Consider the following 22,878-nt stretch of genomic DNA (forward strand, 5'->3'; position numbering starts at 1 on the left):
TTGTGTCCAAATTTGTTTCACCCTTTCAGAATAAAGTCTCTTTCTTTCAACACACCACATCATTCGATTCTGTTTTCTAATCTCCCTTTAACCAACTTTCCAATCAAATATCTTTTGTCTGAACGTTTTTCTATCTGTAATGCCTGCCCAAGTTATACCAGCTACTTCAAGATCCTTCTTAACCACAGTGATTCATTTCATTAGCTCAGATTTGGTCTTACTCCTGTTTTTGTAGGATTCTACTACTTTTTTTGTCAACCTAGTGCCTGTCATTCTTTTCATGTGCCCATAAAATTTAAGTCGTTATTGTCTCAAGTCACTATGTATGTCCATGTATTCTTCTATTATTTCTTCTGAGCCTATAAGTTTCTCCATCAGTAATTTTAGGGTGTAATATTTTCCTAATAATCTTTCTTTCTTTTGAATTTCTTCAATATTCTTCTTTCTACTTGAAATTAAAGTTTCTGCTCCATAAAGACATTCAGTTTTGATTACACTGCTTTATTGCCTAAGTTTACTGAATTCAGAAAGTAATTTTTTATTATAAATATTGTGTGTTAATTTGAATGCAGTTGCCATTTTTGACAGCGAACTTCATTTGCAGCTCTTTCCAGATCATTTTCTTGTATGATTTCCCCCGAGTATTTAAACTGAGAAATACTGTTTATTTTTCCGTATTTAGTGTTCAAAAACGTTGGTGCTTGTTTGTTGCATGTCATTCATTGTGTTTATTGTAATGATATTTGTAGTCCTACTTTTTCCGCAACTTCTCTTTAAGAATTTTAATTTGTTTCTGAGTTGTGGTAATATCCATAGTTAAAATTGCCAGATCATCTGCAAAGGTGAGACAATCTACTCAAATATTACTTCTATCTAAGTTGATTGATTGGTCTATATTTTGACTCACTTTTGCTCTTGTCATTCTGTAATTACCTTTTCCAAAACACAGTTAAATAGTAATGGGGAGAGTCCATCATGCTGTCTAACACCAATCTTTATATCAAATGGTTCAGAAATTTCTCCCATGAATTTAACTTTAGAGCTAATGTCAGTTGACGTTTCCTTAATCAGTGTTGGAGTTTTATTATCTAGCCCTTGTTCCTTTAAGGTTTGGAAAAAGAGATTTACAATCAACTGAATTATAGGCCATTTTAAAATCCACATATGTACATACACTATTGTTATTAGAAATCCTTTGGTGCCTGAAGATTAGTTTTAAATTACGAAATTGTTCCAGACAGGATCTGTTTGGTCAAAAGCCTGCTTGGTATTCACCAGTTTTAGGTTCTAACTGTTCTTGGGCTCGATCAAGTAAACATTTCAAGAGAATTTTGTATGTGACCAGGAGAAGAGATATTCCTCGGTAATTATTAAGATCAGTTCTATCCCATATTTTATGCAGTGAATGAATTAGGGCAGGTTTCCAGTCCTCAGGTGTTCCCTCAGTTTGCCAGATATATCCTATTAGTTGAGTGAGCTCTTTTGTAGTATTTGGGCCATCTGATTTTAATAGTTCTGCAGTTCTACCATCTCCTCTGGATACTTTTTTGTTTTTAAGTCATTTAATTTGTTTAGTTATTTCAACTTGTCAGGTTCTTTAGGGTAGGTGTTATTAGTTTGCTGTGGTTGGAATTTATTCGCTGGTTCTGGACAGTTTTTCAAATTACCTTACAATTTTCCTGGTTGTAAATAGTTAAACTGCCATTTCTTAAAGTTGGGCATTTTCATAGTTGCTTTTGTCTGTCAGATTAAGTTAGATGTTTCTTTTCTTACAGTTAGAAAGGTGATGTACATATTTTCAGTTTTGTTACTATTCCTATTTTTGAATGCCTCATGCCTAGACTTAACTACTGTTTCACAATCCGTGTTCCACCAAGGCTGTTTTTGTTTCTTTCAAAAAAAAAAAAATAAATAAATAAATTTTATGCCATTTTGATGAGCTTTTCTTTTAGGCTTTGCCAACTGTTGGATTGTGTTTCATCAAGTTTGCTTGTTATTAGAGTTGGGTTTATTTTAGCAGTGTCAAATTTTGAGAGAACATCTTTTTTTAAGATTTTTTTTAGGTTAAGTTTTACTTATATTAGTGTTAAATAATGTTCAGAATCAATTAATCAAATTTAAAATTTCTTTGTAATTAGGGTATGAAATTGCTACATGATCAATTTGAAACTCTCCAATAAATGTGCTGGGTGCCCACCAAGTTTTTTCTTTAGAAAGCTCCTATTAAAAATGTGTTGACATTATTTTAAGGTGAAAATGTTTCAACATTTTGGTTTGTCTATTTATGCACAGGAAATCCACCCACCATTTTCTTATATTTTTCCTCTTTACCTAATTGAACATTAAAATCACCCCATAAAAATTTTAACATGATTTGAGGGAATTTTCGAGATAATGCTTTTTAACATTTCCCAAGTTTCATTAACTTCTTCAGGTTTTATACATTCATCCTCATTGTCTGGCATATGGGCAATAATTAAAGTGTTTGCTTTATTTGTACATTTAAGAGAAATTGTCATTAGTCTATTATTAATGGGTTTTACCTCCGTTATTGAATTTTTAATATTTTTGGAGACTGCATAAGCAACTCCCAGATGTGGTGTACTATTAAGAATTCTTTTATTAGTTTTACTTTTAAAAAGACAATAAATGCCGAAATCCATGGTGTTATTGTCCATCATTCGCATTTATTGAAGTGCCAAAATTTGAATCTTCTGTTCTTTTAATGTATCTCACAATTTATGAAGTTCACCTGGTTGCAGATGTGCTTGTATGTTAAGTGTTGCAAAAGAATGTATTTGTTTTGGTTTTAAGTTGCCCAAAGAACTCCAACTTCCACTGCTGGTTGGCCCAGAATCCGGAAGACCAGTTGCACCAGTAGTACTGATGGTGGATTGACCACCTGGGTTAATATTGTGATTATCAAAATGCTCCTGATTATTGTACCTGGAATCAGCTGGGGTTGAGTAGACTCACTGAGTGAACTCATAGTGTTAAGACTGGAAGTGTTAGTTACTGGTATATTTTACTTAATCACAGCACAGATCTTTATGACACAGGCAATGTTCCCAAATGATTATAAATTAAAGACAATTATTTTAAAAAATATCAAGAGTCTCCAGAAGACACATACTACATTCCACCACTGGTATGCATCCACAGAAATTTTGGAAAGTCAGCATCCTGGACTTCTGGTTAGGTGAATACAGGGTTATAAATACAATATCAGAGAGAGAGGTAATGCACAAATGGGCTTAATAATGAATAAGAAAGTAGGAATGTGGACAAGCTACTATGAACAGCATAGCGAATGCATTAATGTAGCCAAGATAGACACAAAGTCCATGCCTACCACAGTAGTACAAGTTTATATGTCAACTAGCTCTGCAGGTGATAGAGAGACTGAAGAAATGTATGATGATATACAAGAAATTATTCAGATAGTTAAAGGAGACAAAAATTTAATTGTGATGGGGGACTGGAATTTGATAATAGGAAAAGGAAAAGAAGGAAAAATAGTAGGAGAAAATTGACTGGGGGAAAAGAATGAAAGAGGAAGCCGCCTGGTAGAATTTTAACAGAGCATAATTTAATCATCACTAAACTTGGTCTAAGAATAATAAAAGAAGACTGTATGCATGGAAACAGCAGAGTGATTATATAATGGTTAGGCAGAGATTTAGGAACCAGATTTTAAATTGTAAGACATTTTCAGGGGCAAATGTGGTTCTGGCCACAATTTATTGGTTTTAAACTGTAGATTACAACTGAAGAAATTCCAAAATGGTAGGAAATTAAGGAGATGGGACCTGCGTAAGTCAAAAGAACCAGACGTTGTTGAGAGTTTCGGAGGGATCGTTAGGCAGCAGAACAGGGGAAGTGACTACAGTAGAAGACAAATGGGTAGCTTTAAGAGATGAAACAGCGAAGGCAGCAGAGGATCTAATAGGTAAAAAGACAATGCCTAGTAGAAAACCTTGGATAACACAAGAGATATTGAATTTGATTGATGAAAGGAGAAAAATATAAAAATGCAGTAAATTAAGCAGGCAAAAGGGAATACAAAAGTCTAAAAAATGAGATTGACAGGAAGTGCAAAATGCCTAACCAGGAATGACTAGAGGACAAATGTAAGGATTTAGAAGCATATATCATTGGGTTAAGATAGACAGCACCTATAGGAAAATGAAAGAGGCCTTTGGGGAAACCACCTGTATGAATATCAAGAGCACAGATGGAAAACCAGTCCTGAGCAAAGACAGGAGAGCAGAAAGGTGGGAGGACCATATAAAGGGTCTACACAAGGTAGATGTACTTGAGGGTAATATTATGGAAATGGAAGAGGACGTAGGTAAAAGTGAGATGGGAGATATGATACTGTGTGAAGAATTTGACAAAGCAATGAAAGACCCAAGTCAAAACAAGGCCCCAGGATTAGACAATATTCTGTTAGAACTACTGATAGCTTTGGAAAAGCCAGCCATGACAAAACTCTTCCACCTGGCATGCAAAATATATGAGACAAGCAAAATACCCTCACACTTCAAGAAGAGCGTAGTGGAATGAGATTTTCACTCTGCAGCGGAGTGTGCGCCGATATGAAGCTTCCTGGCAGATTAAAACTGTGTGCTGGACCAAGACTCAAACTCGGGACCTTTGCCTTCCGTGGGCAAGTGCTCTACCAACTGAGCTACCCAAGCACGCCTCACGACATGCCTTCATAGCTTCAATTCTGCCATTAACTCGTCTCCTACCTTCCAAACTTCACAGAAGCTCTTCTGCGAGCCTTTGCAGAAGAGCTTCTGTGAAGTTTGGAAAGTAGGATTTAATTATTTAAGATGATGATTTTTTGTTGTTTAGTCGCCATCTTTCTCATGCGAGCCTGACAACTAATTTTCTGGTCAACCAGAAAGAGATGGAGAACATAGTGACCTTAGGCCAGCCTGCACAGCCACATTCTGGTCCAGCCCACTGAAAGAAATGTTTCTATCCTCCTTCCACTTAGCGGGATCAGGACTATGATTATAAATGAAGGTATAAAGTTCTAGTTCAAACATATATAGAGTTAAGTATTTCACGCACACACTTTTCAGACACTAGGTTCAATTTACAGTAAATCTTTGTATTCTAAACAGCACAACTAGCAGTTCAGAGGCCACTTCTACGGTACATTCTTACCAAATAGTCCTTCGTCATGACTACTAATACTCAAATAAATGTTCAAAATAAATGCTCGCCACAAAAGTGGAAATAATAGTCACCACTTGCCATGTGGATTTGTAACTATCATGGATGGCACACTAACAGATACTTTAGCAAATTCTAAGAGATCCAGGACAGTGTACAGACCTCGCGAGTCCACTATCAGTTTTTACCACAAATATGTGATTTGTCACAGTCCGTCTCTGACGTCATCTGAGGCAGAGTGAAAGCCGACGTTTAACAGGCGTGGCTGTGTGCAAAGTGAACCCTCTTCCTACCTCTCAGGCTGTATTTATATATGTGCAGCAGCCGACCGAGGGAACATCTGTTTTCATCTGCCTTAAGTATATGACAGCAGCCTCTGAACGACCGCTTTCTCGGACACATAATCTTTAATAACAAAGTTATGAATCAATTTAGAATCTTCTTATTGTATACATGTATTTAGGTAAGTTGTTTGAAAGTGCAGAAAAAGTTTCAGCTCGTTTAAATAAATACTTTTCCTTCTAGAATTTTTATAGTGGAACTGACAGTAGATCGTTACCTCTGAACCATACCTTTACTACAACTAGTATTGGATGTTATTACTATTATGGTTCTAAAATTTGGTATAGCTCTATTTTTAGTAGGTTTTATCATGTGCTGTAACAATTACAGGTACTTAATCTACTACAAATAAGTATATTTTAGTTACAAACTTGTTTTTCATTAAATTATTCAAAAACTATAAGAGGTAGCTTAACGTGGTCTCTTAGTTATTATTTTTAGGGTGAACTGAAGCATAAAACAAATTTTTACATTTCTAAGTCCAATATTTAGCGCCACTTATTTTTTTTAAAAACGTGGATTCAGGTTGTAATTTTTATTCATTTACATTGAAATTTGCAGGTTTTATTTCTTTCCTCCATAGGCACTTTCTGACCAAATTCTGGCTTTCTAGCTGTATTATTTAGTGCCATCTATTTTTTTCTTAAAAGTGCATTTTTGGGAAACTATTAGTTTAATTACATTAAGACTTGATATACAAAACGTTATTACAATAAAATATATGTTGACAAAGTTTTATATGGAAATTTTGACTTTTAATTTTATACTCAATATGAATGGCAAAACTAGTAGAAGCTGACCTCGGGGAAGATCAGTTTGGATTCCGTAGAAATATTGGAACACGTGAGGCAATACTGACCCTATGACTTATCTTAGAAGCTAGATTAAGGAAAGGCAAATCTATGTTTCTAGCATTTGTAGACTTAGAGAAAGCTTTTGACAATGTTGACTGGAATACTCTCTTTCAAATTCTGAAGGTGGCAAGGGTAAAATACAAGGAGCGAAAAGCTATTTACAATTTGTACAGAAACCAGATGGCAGTTATAAGAGTCGAGGGGTATGAAAGGGAAGCAGTGGTTGGGAAGGGAGTGAGACAGGGTTGTAGCCTCTCCCCGATGCTATTCAATCTGTATATTGAACAAGCAGTAAAGGAAACAAAAGAAAAATTCGGTGTAGGTATTAGAATCCATGGAGAAAAAATAAAAACTTTGAGGTTCGCCGATGACATTGTAATTCTGTCAGAGACAGCAAAGGACTTGGAAGAGCAGTTGAACAGAATAGATAGTGTCTTGAAAGGGGGATATAAGATGAACATCAACAAAAGCAAAACGAGGATAATGGATAGTAGTCGAATTAAGTGAGGTGATGCTGAGGGAATTAGATTAGGAAATGAGACACTTAAAGTAGTATATGAGTTTTGCTATTTGGGGAGTAAAATAACTGATGATGTTCGAAGTAGAGAGGATATAAAATGTAATGGCAATGGCAAGGAAAGCGTTTCTGAAGAAGAGAAATTTGTTAACATCGAGTAAAGATTTAAGTGTCAGGAAGTCGTTTCTGAAAGTATTTGTATGGAACGTAGCCATGTATGGAAGTGAAACATGGACGATAAATAGTTTGGACAAGAAGAGAATAGAAGCTTTCGAAATGTGGTGCTACAGAAGAATGCTGAAGATTAGACAGGTAGATCACATAACTAATGAAGGAGGTATTGAATAGGATTGGGGAGAAGAGAAGTTTGTGGCACAACTTGACTAGAAGAAGGGATCGGTTGGTAGGACATGTTCTGAGGCATCAAGGGATCACCAATTTTGTATTGAAGGGCAGCGTGGAGGGTAAAAATCGTAGAGGGAGACCAAGAGATGAATACACTAAGCAGATTCAGAAGGATGTAGGTTGCAGTAGGTACTGGGAGATGAAGAAGCGTGCACAGGATAGAGTAGCATGGAGAGCTGCATCAAACCAGTCTCAGGACTGAAGACCACAACAACAACAACAACAACAACAACAACTCAATTGTGGAGCAATACTTGTGCGCTACACATGGACGCGTTAAGGTGGCGTGGTGCTACTAGCAGTGAACTGGGGTAAGTCCCAGCACACTTTGCTCACCTTTGTATCTCACTCACGAAACAGTGTTTGTTTCGCTTCATAATTCATAAACTGGAAACATATAGTATCAGAGAAACGGCTAAAAGACTAATAACACTTAAAAGACAGAGATCAGTTTACACACAGTTGCACACAAATTGGGTAACATTATTAAGAAGTACACATCCAGCCCAGCTATAGCAAGTGTGGTGTGCTCCAAGGCCAGTTCTGAGACCTTTATTGTTTGTATTAATGATCTGACCACAGTGCACAATAGCAAAGTACTTAATTATGCAGTTGACACAACAGTCATCCCGCGAGAATTGTCTGATCATGAATTGTTCTAAATTCCCTTGAAGTATTACATCCAAAATAATTACTTAAACTTGTTCCTTAGAAAACAAGTCTAATGGTCTTCCAAATAGCCCCAATCTGATGGACTACAATGGAATGTTGTGTCTGCTGATAGTATAGAAAAAAAATTGCATGATACAACTGCCCTCCTTGGAGTAATATTGGACAGGCATCTCCCTTGAGAACATCACACTGACTTTTTATGTCAAAAATTAAGAAACTCAATTTACACAATGATGATAATGTCATAAAATCTGAATTATGAGCAAATGAGTACTATCTATCATGTCTTAGTATATTTATACCTCACATACAGAATTGAAGTACATAAATGTACTGCTACCAAGCATGTGAATAGGATATTCATCCATCAAAAAAGGCTATAAGCATTCTGTACAATCTTAGTTTTAATGAGTCTTGGAGAGGGATGTCCAAATGTAAGAATTTACTACAGTCTGATGAAAATTACTTGTTGGTTGACAGTTCACACAGTGGAATTGATTTACTCCAATCACAGAACACAATGTCACGCCAGAACTGTCTGTCACCAACAAACGGTCGCAACGAATGGCCACTCTACTTCCAATTCCTTGTTTGGCTTTCTTTCTTAACATGTTTGGATCCTGAATCTTGTATCTGCCTCTGTTATTTTGCAATTCATTAGACATGATAACAACACAAAAAACAACACACACACTGTGATGTTAATGAATTATGCACATTTCATCCACAGCATCAGCCAAACACTACTACATTCTTTCACACAAGATGCGATTCGGCGTCACATATACAATCATCACAGAGATCAGCCTACATTACATAAGCATTCAGAATGAGATTTTCACTCTGAAGCGGAGTGTGCGCTGATATGAAACTTCCAGGCAGATTAAAACTGTGTGCCGGACCGAGACTTGAACTCGAGACCTTTGCCTTTCGCGGGCAAGTGCTCTACCAACTGAGCTACCCAAGCACGACTCACGCCCCGTACTCACAGCTTTACTTCTGCCAATACCTCGTCTCCGACCTTCCAAACTTTACAGAAGCTTTTTTTCAGGAGTGGTAGTTCTGCAAGGTTCACAGGGAGCTTCTGTAAAGTTTGGAAGGTAGGAGATGAGGTACTGCCAGAAGTAAAGCTGTGAGGACGGGGCGTGAGTCGTGCTTTGGTAGCTCAGTTGGTAGAGCACTTGCCCGTGAAAGGCAAAGGTCCCGAGTTCGTGTCTCGGTTCGGCACACATTTTTAATCTGCCAAGAAGTTTCTTACATAAGCATTGTATGACATTGCACATAGATGAACTTTCTGAAAGCAGCAGCTGAATGTTGTGACTGGTTCTTTAGAGAGAGAGCAGAGCAGAGCAGAGCAGAGCAGAGCAGAGCAGTGGCGTAGTGCAGTGGTTAAGATACATACCTGATGCATAGGTCATGTGTTCGAGTATGATTAGAAGAATTGAAATTTTTAATCTTTAAATCTTTATCAAGGTGACTTTGATTAGCATTCTCATTCCATTAAATAGTTTAAACATACTTCTTTTTCTATTTTATTTTCTTTCTAAACTTTTGTTGCACGATTTTTCTGTTTGGTCTTATTTTCTCTTTCTATATTCTTTTTTCATTCGTTATCTCCCTGTGTCGGCTATAATCTGTAAACAGGGGCCATCCAGAACCGCTGATTAATTGGTAGCCAGTGTGAGGATAGTTTCAAGCAACCACTGAAAGTGAGTCAGGACAGTTTGCTTTTAGCACTGAAACTGAAATTTTCTGTCTTGATTTTGCTCACAGGCACTAGTTTTAACAGCTGTGAACATAGCGAGCATGATTAATAATTCAGCTACAGGCAGTTGATGACTGTTTTCTTGGATACACTGGACATAACAAAGTTGTGGTTATGTTAGGTCACGAATGTAAAATCATGGCTACAAAAATGTTGTCTGCCACATTTCAGTCAATGGCCACTTACAATCAGCTGTCAACAAAGCACGTCACTTTCCCGTATCCAGGATGTGAACCAGCATACCAGCACTTTGCAATGTGATACCTTTTTCCATTACAATAGTGTGAGCACATAAAATCTGACTGTATTTTTTGATTACACCTCCTGAAAGCTCTTAAATGACCAGTCAGTCATTACCTTACACTTTATTATAACAAATTGTACCAATATCTATGAATTTCTGAGGGATCTTCAAATATTTGAAACAGCATCTATTCATACGACATGAGTTATAACATAAAAGCCATCAATTAAGAGCTCCACCTGAAACAACGAAATCCAATATGGCATCTCCTTAGAACTCGATACAACCGTGAAAGTTAATAAACATCCCAAACCTTCAAAATTGGGGATGTACGTGTCATAGTGATGTCATAGAGAGGTATCACCGTGGTGAGCCTAACGTCATACCTCATGATGGCCATTGCCAACACTGCTCCACATCATATTTAAGTAATGGCACTTGAGAAAGGAGTTGTATTGTCTTTAACTGAGCAGTAGCCGATGTGGCAACACTGTAGCGGCAAGTGACCTATCAACCAACAAGTAGTTTTAATCAGACCATAAGACTACCATCAATATATGTTTATAAAATTGTTCAATTAATTCTACAATACAAGCAGTACACTAGTCTAAATAGAGATGTACACATTTGTAGTACTATGAAAGTGTGTTATTATCATCTAGAAAGGCATTACGCAAAAGGTGTAGATAACAGCCCCTATTCCACAGAGATTAAATTTTATAATAAACTTCCAAAGAGTTAAAAAAAGTTCAAGTGAAAGCTATTTTTAATTGTTCTTGAAGGAGTTTCTTATCAATAAATGTTTTTACAGTATTAAGGAATTCCTTTGCAATGAGTCAAATATTTTCATTTGTACCAATAGTATTTGAAAGTGCCAAAAATCTAGATACAGTGCTTTTTCATTTTTTGTAATTGTTCCCATGCAGCTATGATGTGAATGAACCTCATGAACGTCCTTCCCGGTTTTGACAAATCCTTGCTGGTCAATAGTGCAATGTTCGTATTCAGGCAATTTTTACTCAATACACCATAAAAGTCATGATGATGATGATGATGATAATAATAATAATAATAAATTATTTCCTGTACCATGAAGGAATTAACTGAAAGTTTTGGCACTCAGTAGATGTGCCGTACATGTGAAGACAAACAAATTATTACAATTTCAGAAAAATTGGATTATTTATTCAAGAGAAAGGGCTACACAGATTAAGCAAGTCAATAATGCGTTGCTCCACCTCTGGCCCTTATGCAAACAGTCATTCAGATTGACAGTGAGAGAGTTATTGGATGTCCTCTTGAGGGATAGTGTGCAGCATGCCAAATTTTGTCCAACTGGTGCATTAGATCATCAAAATCCCAAGCTGCTTGGAGGGCCCTGCCCATAACGCTCCAGACATCCACAATTGGGGAGAGATCCAGCAACATTGCTGGCCAAGGCAGGATCTGGTAAGCACAAAGACAAGCAGCAGAAATTCTTGTGTGCAGGCAAGCATCAGTCTTGCTGAAATGTAAGCCAAGGGTGGCTTGCCATGAAGGGCAACAAAACAGGCTGTAGATCATCATTGACATACCGCTGTTGCTGTAAGGGGGCCATCCTCTGGTGGCTCAAATTGTTTTCCTGGTTATCACATTGTAGCTAGTCAGTCTGCAATGACAGCTTTGTTTGTTACGTACTGTCTTTATATATCTGATCAAGATGTTCATGGTATATACTTCATTTGTTTAACACATACCTGTTAGTAGTTTCACACTCTTGTACATTCTTTGTATAGTTACATTTTCTGTTATTTGCTATGTGTTTCTGCACTGCAGACAATCCAAGGATGGGTTCTACCCAAAACATGCCAAATAACATCATTGGTTTATCAAGTGGTAGCTTCTAACTAGTGACCAATACAGCAATTGTGCAGTACTATTGATTTGCAATATGGTCGCATTCGTCCTGTGTGACTTTATGTCAGAATTGCATGAAATATGTATGTATATTCTCTTGCTTTCAGGGTTGTGCGCAGAATTATGCATGGTGTAACTGGCAATTATACATATATTCAAACTAATTTCTTCATTAATAAGTTGTAATTGATGCCACTGGATCAGTAAGATTCGACAGTTTATAAGTTTGTTTCACAATCATCTCCTATCTCTTGATCGTTTATTAATGCTTGGAATGAAAAAATAGACAAGTATTTCATTCATTAAGTAGAAAAACAAATGAAAACAAACAATATTACTGCTGACTTTATCGTCACTAGGGGTGCTAGCATTGTCCCAACTGTCAGACAGTAACAACTTTCACAGCAGTGTGTGCCGCAACTGTATATGTTATACCAGGTGTAGTCAATATTTTCTACCTGCTACCCACTTTTGTGTCTCTATTAGTAACACTTTTTTTATTGCACACTTGTTCCACAGTAATAGTGATTGATAAAGGAGAGAAGTAACTTTCCTATGTAAAATTTATAAAGCTGAGTTTCAGAAAGCAAAAGAATATAAAAATTACTTACCAAATACTTCGTCAAAATTTTATGGAAACCTAATGAAAATGTTTTTATACTCCTACCACTTATCACTGTGTTAGACAGTCATACAGGGATCTGTGAGTGTTAAGAATTGTAAGACTAATTTAAAGGTGCAATCCAGTGTGTTTCAGTGTTTGCTTTGCCTCTGTCTTCATATTTCTCCAACAATTACTGGTTTACTCACAAAAATTCACCTTCGCACACTAATGAAGCGAGCTCCAGTTTTAACTTGAAATACAGGTAATGTTTTAGCCAGCAACGTCAAATTCTATGTTTTTGCAAAACAAATTGTACCAAAACTGACAGGGTTTAGGGAGAGCTTTAATCTGCTGCATCAATTAAACTGCATACTTCTGTAACACACCAGTATATATACGAAATTCACAAAATACAACACTTCAGCTTCATCAACAAGTAACTCAAAATCGTTCCTGCTCCATTTGCTTTACATCAGTTACGTTGAAAGGTACTGGACACGGTGTTGATTTACATGCTTGGGAAACTAAAGTGCCATATTTGACTTTTACACATTTGTACTTACGTACTGTCAAAACCTGTTTAATTGATGCACTGCATTAAAGAGCTCTCGAAAATGCAACCCCTCCCTCCTCTTTTTTTTTTTTTTAAACATTAGGTTGTGCAAAAATATCAGGAAATATAATATCGGTGACAAACTATTACAGGAATGCAGTTTGTTTAATGTCACATCTACATCTCTAGTCCTTTACAGCTTGTCCACAATAACTTGATAATTTTACTGGTGCTGCCAGAAGCAGAGAGTCAGCATTACTTAAATAATATTCATATGCCTCTGATCTCTGCCAATGTTACAGTGCCCTAGATGTGCAGTGTTACTATTACAACAGTCATATTACTGTACACTTCATACAGAGAAGCTCCCATCCCCTTGTCAATCCTGATGTGGGTAGGGGGAGGGGCGGGGAGGAAGCAAGACATGCAGTTCCCGACAGCCAGCATGTATACTGCCAACATGTGGACAAGCTGTATGCAGAAAATCAATCACTATTTTAAGATTATATGCAATTCTCAGAATTGTGAAAAATGTCAAAATCCAATTTCAGCCTTCCCAATATTAATCCACTGCCACCCTCAGATGTATAGCATAATGCTATGGCCGCTGGATGCGTAGTCAGCTGGGGAAGCGTGGGGAGTGCAGCAGTGGTCGGGGGTCATTCAGAACACTGGAGGGGAAGTGCTGTTCTAATCTGAAGCCTACTCTCACATTTTTTGTAAATATTAAGTGGGTCCCCTCCATGCCCACACTTGTACGATGACCATTCTAAAAGATCTACTGTCACCTCTGCTTTCGTTAGTATCTTGAATTCCACCGAAAATGCAGCGATTTATTTTGGCCTGGCATATTAACCATTTGTAACTATCAGAGAAGTGTCATGAGTGGCGAATTTTGAGTAAAACCTACACATTTCTCTGGTTGCCATGCCAAAATTTGATTCCTTTGCGCAGACACAATGGAATTTACACTGTCTCACCACACTAAAATCTTGTGCAGACACCCAATTGTGAGAGAATTCTGAAACAGTGTTTATTAAGTGAGGAACTGAGGAAAAGTAAAGTCAGTAGCTTATGAAAATGTACATCCTCGGTCCAAAAAAAAAAAGAGAGAACATGTAATGTCTTCACATATGTTGTTCCAAAACCCACAGCATTTCTTGTTTCACCAGCTATCGATGGCTCTTAAAAATTACTGGCAGATTGTGGAGACTATAGATCTGATGGGTAGGACCTGCACATTAGTGGGAACCGAATGTGCTTCAGATCAACAGGCCCAATCCATTACAGATGCTCGCAGAAATGGCCTCTGGTTTCGGCCAGTCATGGGAATCCAGTCGTGTGGCCAGCTATTCGCGAGCCAGAGACAACATGTTGATGTTATGAGACCATGGCGATCAATCCATGCCACAGGTAACTTATTCAAATACTCTGAGAATCAGTAATAATGAGGACAGGTAGCAACTCACCGTAAAGACAATCACACTTTCACAAGTAAATTTTCAGCCATAGCTGTTATCTGAAAGTGAGAGCGCGCGCACGCACGCACACACGCACACACACACGCACGCGCGCGCACACACACACACACACACACACACACACACACACACACACACACACACACACACACAAAACTCATGCACACATGACCACCGTCTGGCCACTGCATCTACAATCTCTGAGGGTCAGATCCAAACAAACCACTCCTCATGCCATCCTGCCTCTCATCAGCAGCAGCTAGGCTAGTGACAAGAAGTGGTGGCAGCAATGACTGCAAAGTGGGGGAAGTGGAAGGAAGGGGAGAAGCCATAAGAATGAGGGACAAGGGAAGTGGTGCATATACTCAGCTGCACTCAGCCAGCTAAGATATATGACACCCCAGTAAACAAACCATTTCATCTACTGAGACAAGAATGAGATTTTTCCAGTTTTTCTAATTCCCTGATACTCCCCTATTTCCCTTTTCTCCAGAACCCGTGGCAGCCCTGTACATATAAGGAGCAGTCAAATGAAAATGAAACACATGGGAAAGTAAGGAAACTGTTTATTACTTCAAAAGTAAGTGCCCTAACAGTTAATATATTAACCCACTGTTAGGTGAAGACAGTCAATGCCTTGATGAGAAAATGCTGGCTCTTACCTACGAAACCACTATTGTAGCCACGTGCACACTTCTTCATACGAAGGTCTTCCTTCAGGGCACCAAAAATCAGAAAATCGCATGGGGGTAGATCAGGACTGTATGGAGGACATGTAAGAGGCTTCTCCACAAAATTTCTGCATGGCAACACGTAGGCAGGCCTCTACACTACTACATTTTTTTTTTCTTTTTCTATATCAACAGAGATTCATCTCCTTGGTAAAATGTATAGAATATGATGCATGAACAAGTAAATGCCAAAGTTCAGATGAATCGAGGGATGCAGCTAAACCATGTAGCACAGTAATCCCTTGGGGAGGGTGGGAGGGGGGAGAGAGAGAGAGAGAGAGAGAGAGAGAGAGAGAGAGAAGTTCCCAAGCTCTTGGTTCTAGAACTTTCAAATAGCACTATTGTCATGAGAAATGGTCACAAGAAAAGCAATGGCTTTCACACTTTTAAAGGTGTTTTCTTCAAAATAACATTTTCCATTTAAAAATGTTACATCATTAATCAATCAATCTTTGAGATACTCTGAGTCCAAAGACACAATCTGAAGAATATCTATGTCATTTGGTGGAACTCTGTATACCAGCATAACTGATAAAAAACAAAACAAGTATTATGAAGGATTTTATTTGTGTTGCGATTTAAAATATTACAGTCATAACATAACAAAACAAAATATTCATCAGTGGCAACGTGTTATTGCACATATCACTCCAGCAATATTTCCAAAATAAAAATAACAAATAAAAATCAGTTGTCACTTGGTATGAACATTTTCTTCTGTAGATATATTGCTTACATTTTGAGTCCATTTTTTATCTTTAGTTCCAAGCAGTTTCCATTACTGCAGTCTGCTATTTTCCATGTGTAAAGTGCAATGTAACAGGCAGCTCTGGTGACAGTATTAATATTGTGATATAAAAAAGAAAGGAAGTATTGTTACAATGTAAACTTTGTGCACTGTGAGACAGGTTGATTGATAGGAGCAATGGGCAATCACTGTATACCATTATAAACTTAAATGCCTTTAAGTTTACCTACACATACAGATTAACTGCAAGCCTTATTTCATTTTTGTTACATACTGTGTATACCTTATACCTCACAGCCCTCAAAATAATCATGGTTTAAAGTGCATGAGATGAAAACTGGAGGCCTGCATCAAATTTTCACTCTGAAAGTAAGATTCAATTATTAACATCAATTAATGAAAAGAATTACATTAAAGTCTTCAAATCATTTTCTTTTATTACTTTACAAAGTATTTCTAAAATTTTCATTTATTGTTGAAGTATTAAACTGTTTCTTTAGTAGAACATAATTTTTTATCACAATTCTCAACATAAATGTATAAACACCACATATTTTTTGCATAAATTAAACAATCTATTTACAGCTGAGCACAGATATTTTAAATCATGAAGAAATAGCTGTGGACAGGAAATTTCATAAATTATATAATATTTCCTTTTTATTACTTAATATTTACTTCTTTTAGTGAAGGCCATAAAATCTGCACTTTCATCTAGTCATGAGTACCAGCTCTATGGACTACATGAAGACTGTAGAATAGGATTTAAGGTAACAGATTCTTTTCAGGCACAATTCTTAATACTGTAAAGCAACAACTCTGGAAGGATCCCCCACTCTCCCTCCATAAGTAGGACAGAAGTGGCTGAATACATGAGAACAGAGATTTCTTTTTGACACTGATTAGTAAAGGCATATTTTAAACAGCCAATACAAATGTTATAAAACTGGTCTGTTTCAAATCACTTCACTGGACTACTGAACATGTCTGAGTAACATATAGTCACTCACTTCGACACAAACAACAGTTCCAGTCACACTCTTCAACAATTCTTGCTGCTGTTACTACACAGTACAGTCATATTTAAGGCACTACCCATAAACAAATGTGATGTGTTCTCAATTTACTCCGAGTCCAATACAGTTAGACACTCTAAAGTGTCTACTATTGAACTCATGTTACACTTAAGTAACTAAAGGATATGACCTGCTGAAAAATGTTTAGATCTATAGCTGAATGATTTTGTGGGCATAAGGATTATCACAACTAAGCTCCAAATAGTGATTACTATGCTATCAGTCAGAAATTCCTAATTTACAATTACTGTCAACAATTCAGCAGAGATGAATGCTGGAGCAGATATTATCTCTGCAGCAGAAACAATATGACTTCAGCATCCCGCATACCGTGATCAGAATACCTTGATACAACATAAATGACAATCTTGTTCAACCCCTAATGTCTAGTCATAAAGACTGAGAAAGCAATCAATATGATTAACCTGTAGTTAAACAGTTGTTTTCACTTGAGCAGCAAAAAGTGGGGGTATTTAATTAAAAATAAGACTATGGGTTAAAAAAAGAAGGGACAGTTACACTTCAGTATATATGTTTATCGAGCAGCTTTGATAAGGTTGTCACTTTAAGAATTCAAGCAAATAACTTTTCAATTTATAGAGTAAAATATTAACCCAGTTACTGAAGATACAAAGTAAACACTTCTCCTATCTTCTACAGAACAAAAATATGATTATTCCAAAATTCAACTTCACGCAGCATGATGCTAACACACTTCAATCATAGATCAGAGCTCAGGAAAAAAGCAAATGGGACTCTATATGAACATTGTGATGATCATTTTCATCCACACAGTTGTTAGTCACCACAAAACAATACTCTATCACAAGTGTTCCACTGCCATAATGTACACAACGGTACTAAGATGGTAGCTCAAGATGTGATCAACCAAGTGGATATCATTCCCAACAATTATCCTCTCACTCTCAGGAACAAACAAAACCATCATTTCATGTGATTTTGTGAAAACTCAGAATCAGCTAATGATATTATAAAGGCTTAGTACTGTACGGCTATTATCATACCGTAATTCCTATTACTTTACAAGAAATTGCTTGCATAGTAACAATACAGTGCTAATTAATGCTGATATAATTCCTCTTCTCTGGAAGATCTGTGTCACCCAATGGCATTCAGCCATTTTTCTCTATCTTAATGACGTGCAACAAATTCTTCCAATGAGACAGGAATCTGTCCACGATAAGGCACATTGTATTTACGAATTGTGGCTGCAGCTAAACAAGTGAGAGTTGTGTAGCGTACTGGATTTATTAATTCATGCAGCGCAACACCTGCGGGCAGCAGCTGTTCAAATGTACGGCCCTGACCATTCCTAGCATCTAAATGTGCACCTCCTTCAAGCAGAGTCCTAATAAGAGACGGTGCACCTAACTCTGTCGTAGCGCCAGCTGCAAAATGAAGTGGTGTGCAGCCATCATCATCCTTTGCATCTGCATTGGCTCCAGACGCAAGGAGCAAAGATACAACAGCTGCTGAAGGGAGACGGCAGGCTGGATATCTTCCTCCTTCAGTTCCCCCTCCACCTCTCTGAGCACATGCCACATGCAAGGGTGTGGCTCCTCCAAGTCTGTGTGTTACAGGTGCCTTTGCCAATCTAAAAGACATACCAAATTAACAGACAAAATATACACACACATTTTTCACTATGATAAATTTTGATATGAACACACACACTACTTTATATTTAACCAAAAGAAAAAGCAAAAAGAAAACGACACACACAAAAGACAACATCTGTGTTAAACGGACCATAAAGACTGAACTATGTCACTGCTTCACAAAAGAAAAACATTTAAACAAAAGGACACAATTCTCCCTTAAAAGTGGAACGTTGAAGGAGGTGCCCATGTACCAAAGGGCAGAAACTGAGCCACAATATGAATTTATTTAATGTATTTTTTTCCAAAAAACATCCCCATTTCCCCTTACATGAACATCCTGCACAGCTTTCCTCAGTCTGTGTACTCCTCTCAGTGAAGTAGTTACCTGCAACCATAAAACACCGAAGTTGTGACTCTAAAAATTGTTTAAATGTTGTTCATATATTATAATCACCTTCGTATATGTCATAATGATTTATCAAACAATGGGAAATCCAGGATGGAATGTAACAATATTGTGAGAAGAAAGTTGCTACTCACCATATAGTGGAGATACTGAGTCGCAGATAGGCACAACCAAAAGATTTTCACACTTAAAGCTTTTAGCCAATGGCCTATGTCAACAACAACAACAACACACACACACACACACACACACACACACACACACACACACACACACACAAGCAGACATATGTAAAGGCAAAGAGTTTGGGCAGAGATGTCAGTCGATGCGGAAGTACAGAGACAAAGATGTTGTTGAATGACAGGTGAGGTATGAGCGGCGGCAACTTGAAATTTGCGGAGGTTTAGGCCTGGTGGGTAACGGGAAGAGAGGGTATATTGAAGGGCAAGTTCCCATCTCCGGAGTTCTGATAGGTTGGTGTTAGTGGGAAGTATCCAGATAACCCGGACGGTGTAACACTGTGCCAAGATGTGCTGGCCGTGCACCAACGCATGTTTAGCCACAGGGTGATCTTCATTGCCAACAAACACTGTCTGCCTGTGTCCGTTCATGCAAATGGACAGTTTGTTGCTGGTCATTCCCACATAGAAAGCTTCACAGTGTAGGCAGGTCAGTTGGTAAATCACATGGGTGCTTTCACATGTGGCTCTGCCTTTGATTGTGTACACCTTCCGGGTTACAGGACTGGAGTAGGTGGTGGTGGTGGTGGTGGTGGTGGTGGTGGTGGGAGGGTGCATGGGACAGGTTTTACACTGGGGGCGGTTACAAGGGTAGGAGCCAGAGGGTAGGGAAGGTGGTTTGGGGATTTCATAGGGATGAACCAAGAGGTTGCTAAGGTTAGGTGGACGGCGGAAAGACACTCTTGGTGGAGTGGGGAGGATTTCATGAATGATGGATCTCATTTCGGGGCAGGATTTGAGGAAGTCATATCCCTGCTGGAGAGCCACATTCAGAGTCTGACCCAGTCCTGGAAAGTATCCTGTCACAAGTGGGGCACTTTTGGGGTTCTTCTGTGGGAGGTTCTGGGTTTGAGGGGTTGGGGAAGTGGCTCTGGTTATTTGCTTCTGTACCAGGTCGGGAGGGTAGTTGCGGGATGCGAAAGCTGTTTTCAGGTTGTTGGTGTAATGATTCAGGGATTCAGGACTTGAGCAGATTCATTTGCCACGAAGACCTAGGCTGTAGGGAAGGGACCGTTTGATATGGAATGGGTGGCAGCTGTCATAATGGAGGTACTGTTGCTTGTTGGTGGGTTTGATGTGGACGGATGTGTGAAGCTGGTCATTGGACAGATGGAGGTCAATGTCGAGGAAAGTGGCATGGGATTTGGAGTAGGACCAGGTGAATCTGATGGAACCAAAGGAGTTGAGGTTGGAGAGGAAATTCTGGAGTTCTTCTTCACTGTGAGTCCAGATCATGAAGATGTCATCAATAAATCTGTACCAAACTTTGGGTTGGCAGGCCTGGGTAACCGAGAAGGCTTCCTCTAAGCGACCCATGAATAGGTTGGCGTACAATGGGGCCATCCTGGTACCCATGGCTGTTCCCTTTAATTGTTGGTATGTTACACCGTCCGGGTTATCTGGATACATCCCACTAACACCAACCTATCAGAACTCCAGAGATGGGAACTTGCCCTTCAATATATCCTCTCTTCCCGTTACCCACCAGGCCTCAACCTCCGCTAATTTCAAGTTGCCACCACTCATACCTCACCTGTCATTCAACAACATCTTTGTCTCTGTACTTCCGCCTCGACTGACATCTCTGCCCAAACTCTTTGCCTTTACAAACGTCTGCTTGTGTCTGTGTATGTGCGGATGGACATGTGTGTGTGTGTGCGCGCGCGCGCAAGTGTATACCTGTCCTTTTCTCCCCCTAAGGTAAGTCTTTCCGCTCCCGGGATTGGAATGACTCCTTACCCTCTCCCTTAAAACCCACATCCTTTCGTCTTTCCCTCTCCTTCCCTCTTTCCTGATGAAGCAACCGTTTGTTGCGAAAGCTTGAATTTCGTGTGTATGTTTGTGTGTCTATCGACCTGCCAGCACTTTCATTCGGTAAGTCACATCATCTTTGTTTTTAGATATATTTTTCCCACGTGGAATGTTTCCCTCATATATATATATATATATATATATATATATATATATATATATATATATATATATATATATATATATATATATATATATATATATATATATATAAATATCAGTTATTCTTTACTTAGAACTTTTTCGTATATTTTCACACATATTTGGGTGTATTTTTTGCAAAATTTTTCAGAAGTTATTCTATATGTAATTTTTTCACATTTTTCCACCACCATGGATCCTTGCTCCTCCCATCTGTGTCAATACAGAAAAGACTCCTTATCCCTAGCCAGATCCCAGTCCCCCATACTGTTCCTGTGTTGCTGCTAGGCTCATGGAATCCCCCCTAATGGCCTTACCATCAAATTACAAATCTCTGGCTGCCACCCCTCCTCCCACAATGACCTCCACCTGTTCAAATTCCACCAACCTTTAGCCCTCACCAACATAGTCCTGCAAAACTGTATCAACCAAGCCCAAACCACCTTGTAGTACCTTCTCCCCATCCACAAGATTCTCCTGCTATGCAATCCCAAACTCCTGGAACTCATAAAACACACAAACTCTTGCCCTGCAGGAACTTGAGCAACATGCACAACGCCACCTCAAAGAACTCTCCATCCTGCTCACTTCCTACTCCCGCCTTGGAGTGCCACTGTCCACCACCACTACACAACAACCTCCAAACCTCCCCCACACCCCCTCACAGCTGACAAACCCTGTCTTGCAGACCTACTACACTTACCCTGCCCTCCAAAACTCACTCTCACCACCACACAGAATCCAGAACCTAAACAGACCCATAACACAGTCATGAACCTCCTCTCCAGAAGCCTTAGCCCCACAGAAATTTCAGTCCTTTCCAAAGACCTCACCTTTTGCCCAACTCCCAAATTCAATCATGCAGAACTTGTTAAAGACCTTCTCTCCTTCTCCCGGTCCCTACAGTGGAAACCCTTTTTCGCCAGCAACCCTACCAATCAGACTCAACCCAAGACCATTATTGAACCTTGCCTAACTCAGTTCAATCCTCCATCCAACCGTGACCAACCTGCACTGCCCCCAAACCACCCCCTGTTAACTTTCCAGAGTTTCTTAACCTTAAACCTTGCGTCACCATCATTCCCCAAATCCCTCAACATGCAGACTAACCTTACATCCGCAGAAAAAACCGCAGTCCACCATCGAAAAACTGATCCCAACATTATAATCCTACATGCGGACAAAGGCTCCATCACTGTTGTTCTGAACTGCAAGGATTACCTGGGGATGGGCTCTGCCAGCTGTCAGATACTTCCACCTACAAACCTTGCCACAGTGATTCCATTCCAGTAATCTAGCAAGATCTCCATCCCAGAACCTCTCCCCACAATCCATCTCTCTACTCACCCCTACCACTCCCAGCACTCCTACCTTCTACATGTTTCCGAAAGTCCATAAACCCTACCACCCACGACTCCACATTGTGGCCGGTTACTGCGCTGCCACTGAGAGGATCTCTGCTCTTATAGACCCGGAACCTACCCTCCTATATAAAATATACCAACCATCTCCTCCGACTCTCCACAGTTCCTGTCCCTTTACCACACGGTGCCCTGCTCATCACTATTGATACCACCTCCCTG

The 22,878-nt window shown here is 38.8% G+C and overlaps 1 protein-coding gene across 1 annotated transcript in view; it reads right to left on the reverse strand.

Annotated features, from left to right (window-relative positions):
* Positions 1–15,799: 15,799 nt before the first annotated feature.
* LOC126198619 (protein fem-1 homolog CG6966) overlaps positions 15,800–22,878 on the reverse strand; it is a 150,336-nt gene continuing 143,257 nt past the window's right edge. Inside the window, exon 8 of the mRNA XM_049935074.1 lies at positions 15,800–18,690. Within this exon, the coding sequence (XP_049791031.1) occupies positions 18,228–18,690 (463 nt within the window). The 3' untranslated portion in view covers positions 15,800–18,227. The remainder of the gene's footprint in view (positions 18,691–22,878) is intronic.

Source organism: Schistocerca nitens, chromosome 8 (genome assembly GCF_023898315.1).
Source record: "Schistocerca nitens isolate TAMUIC-IGC-003100 chromosome 8, iqSchNite1.1, whole genome shotgun sequence".
NCBI classification, from domain to species: Eukaryota; Metazoa; Arthropoda; class Insecta; order Orthoptera; family Acrididae; genus Schistocerca; species Schistocerca nitens.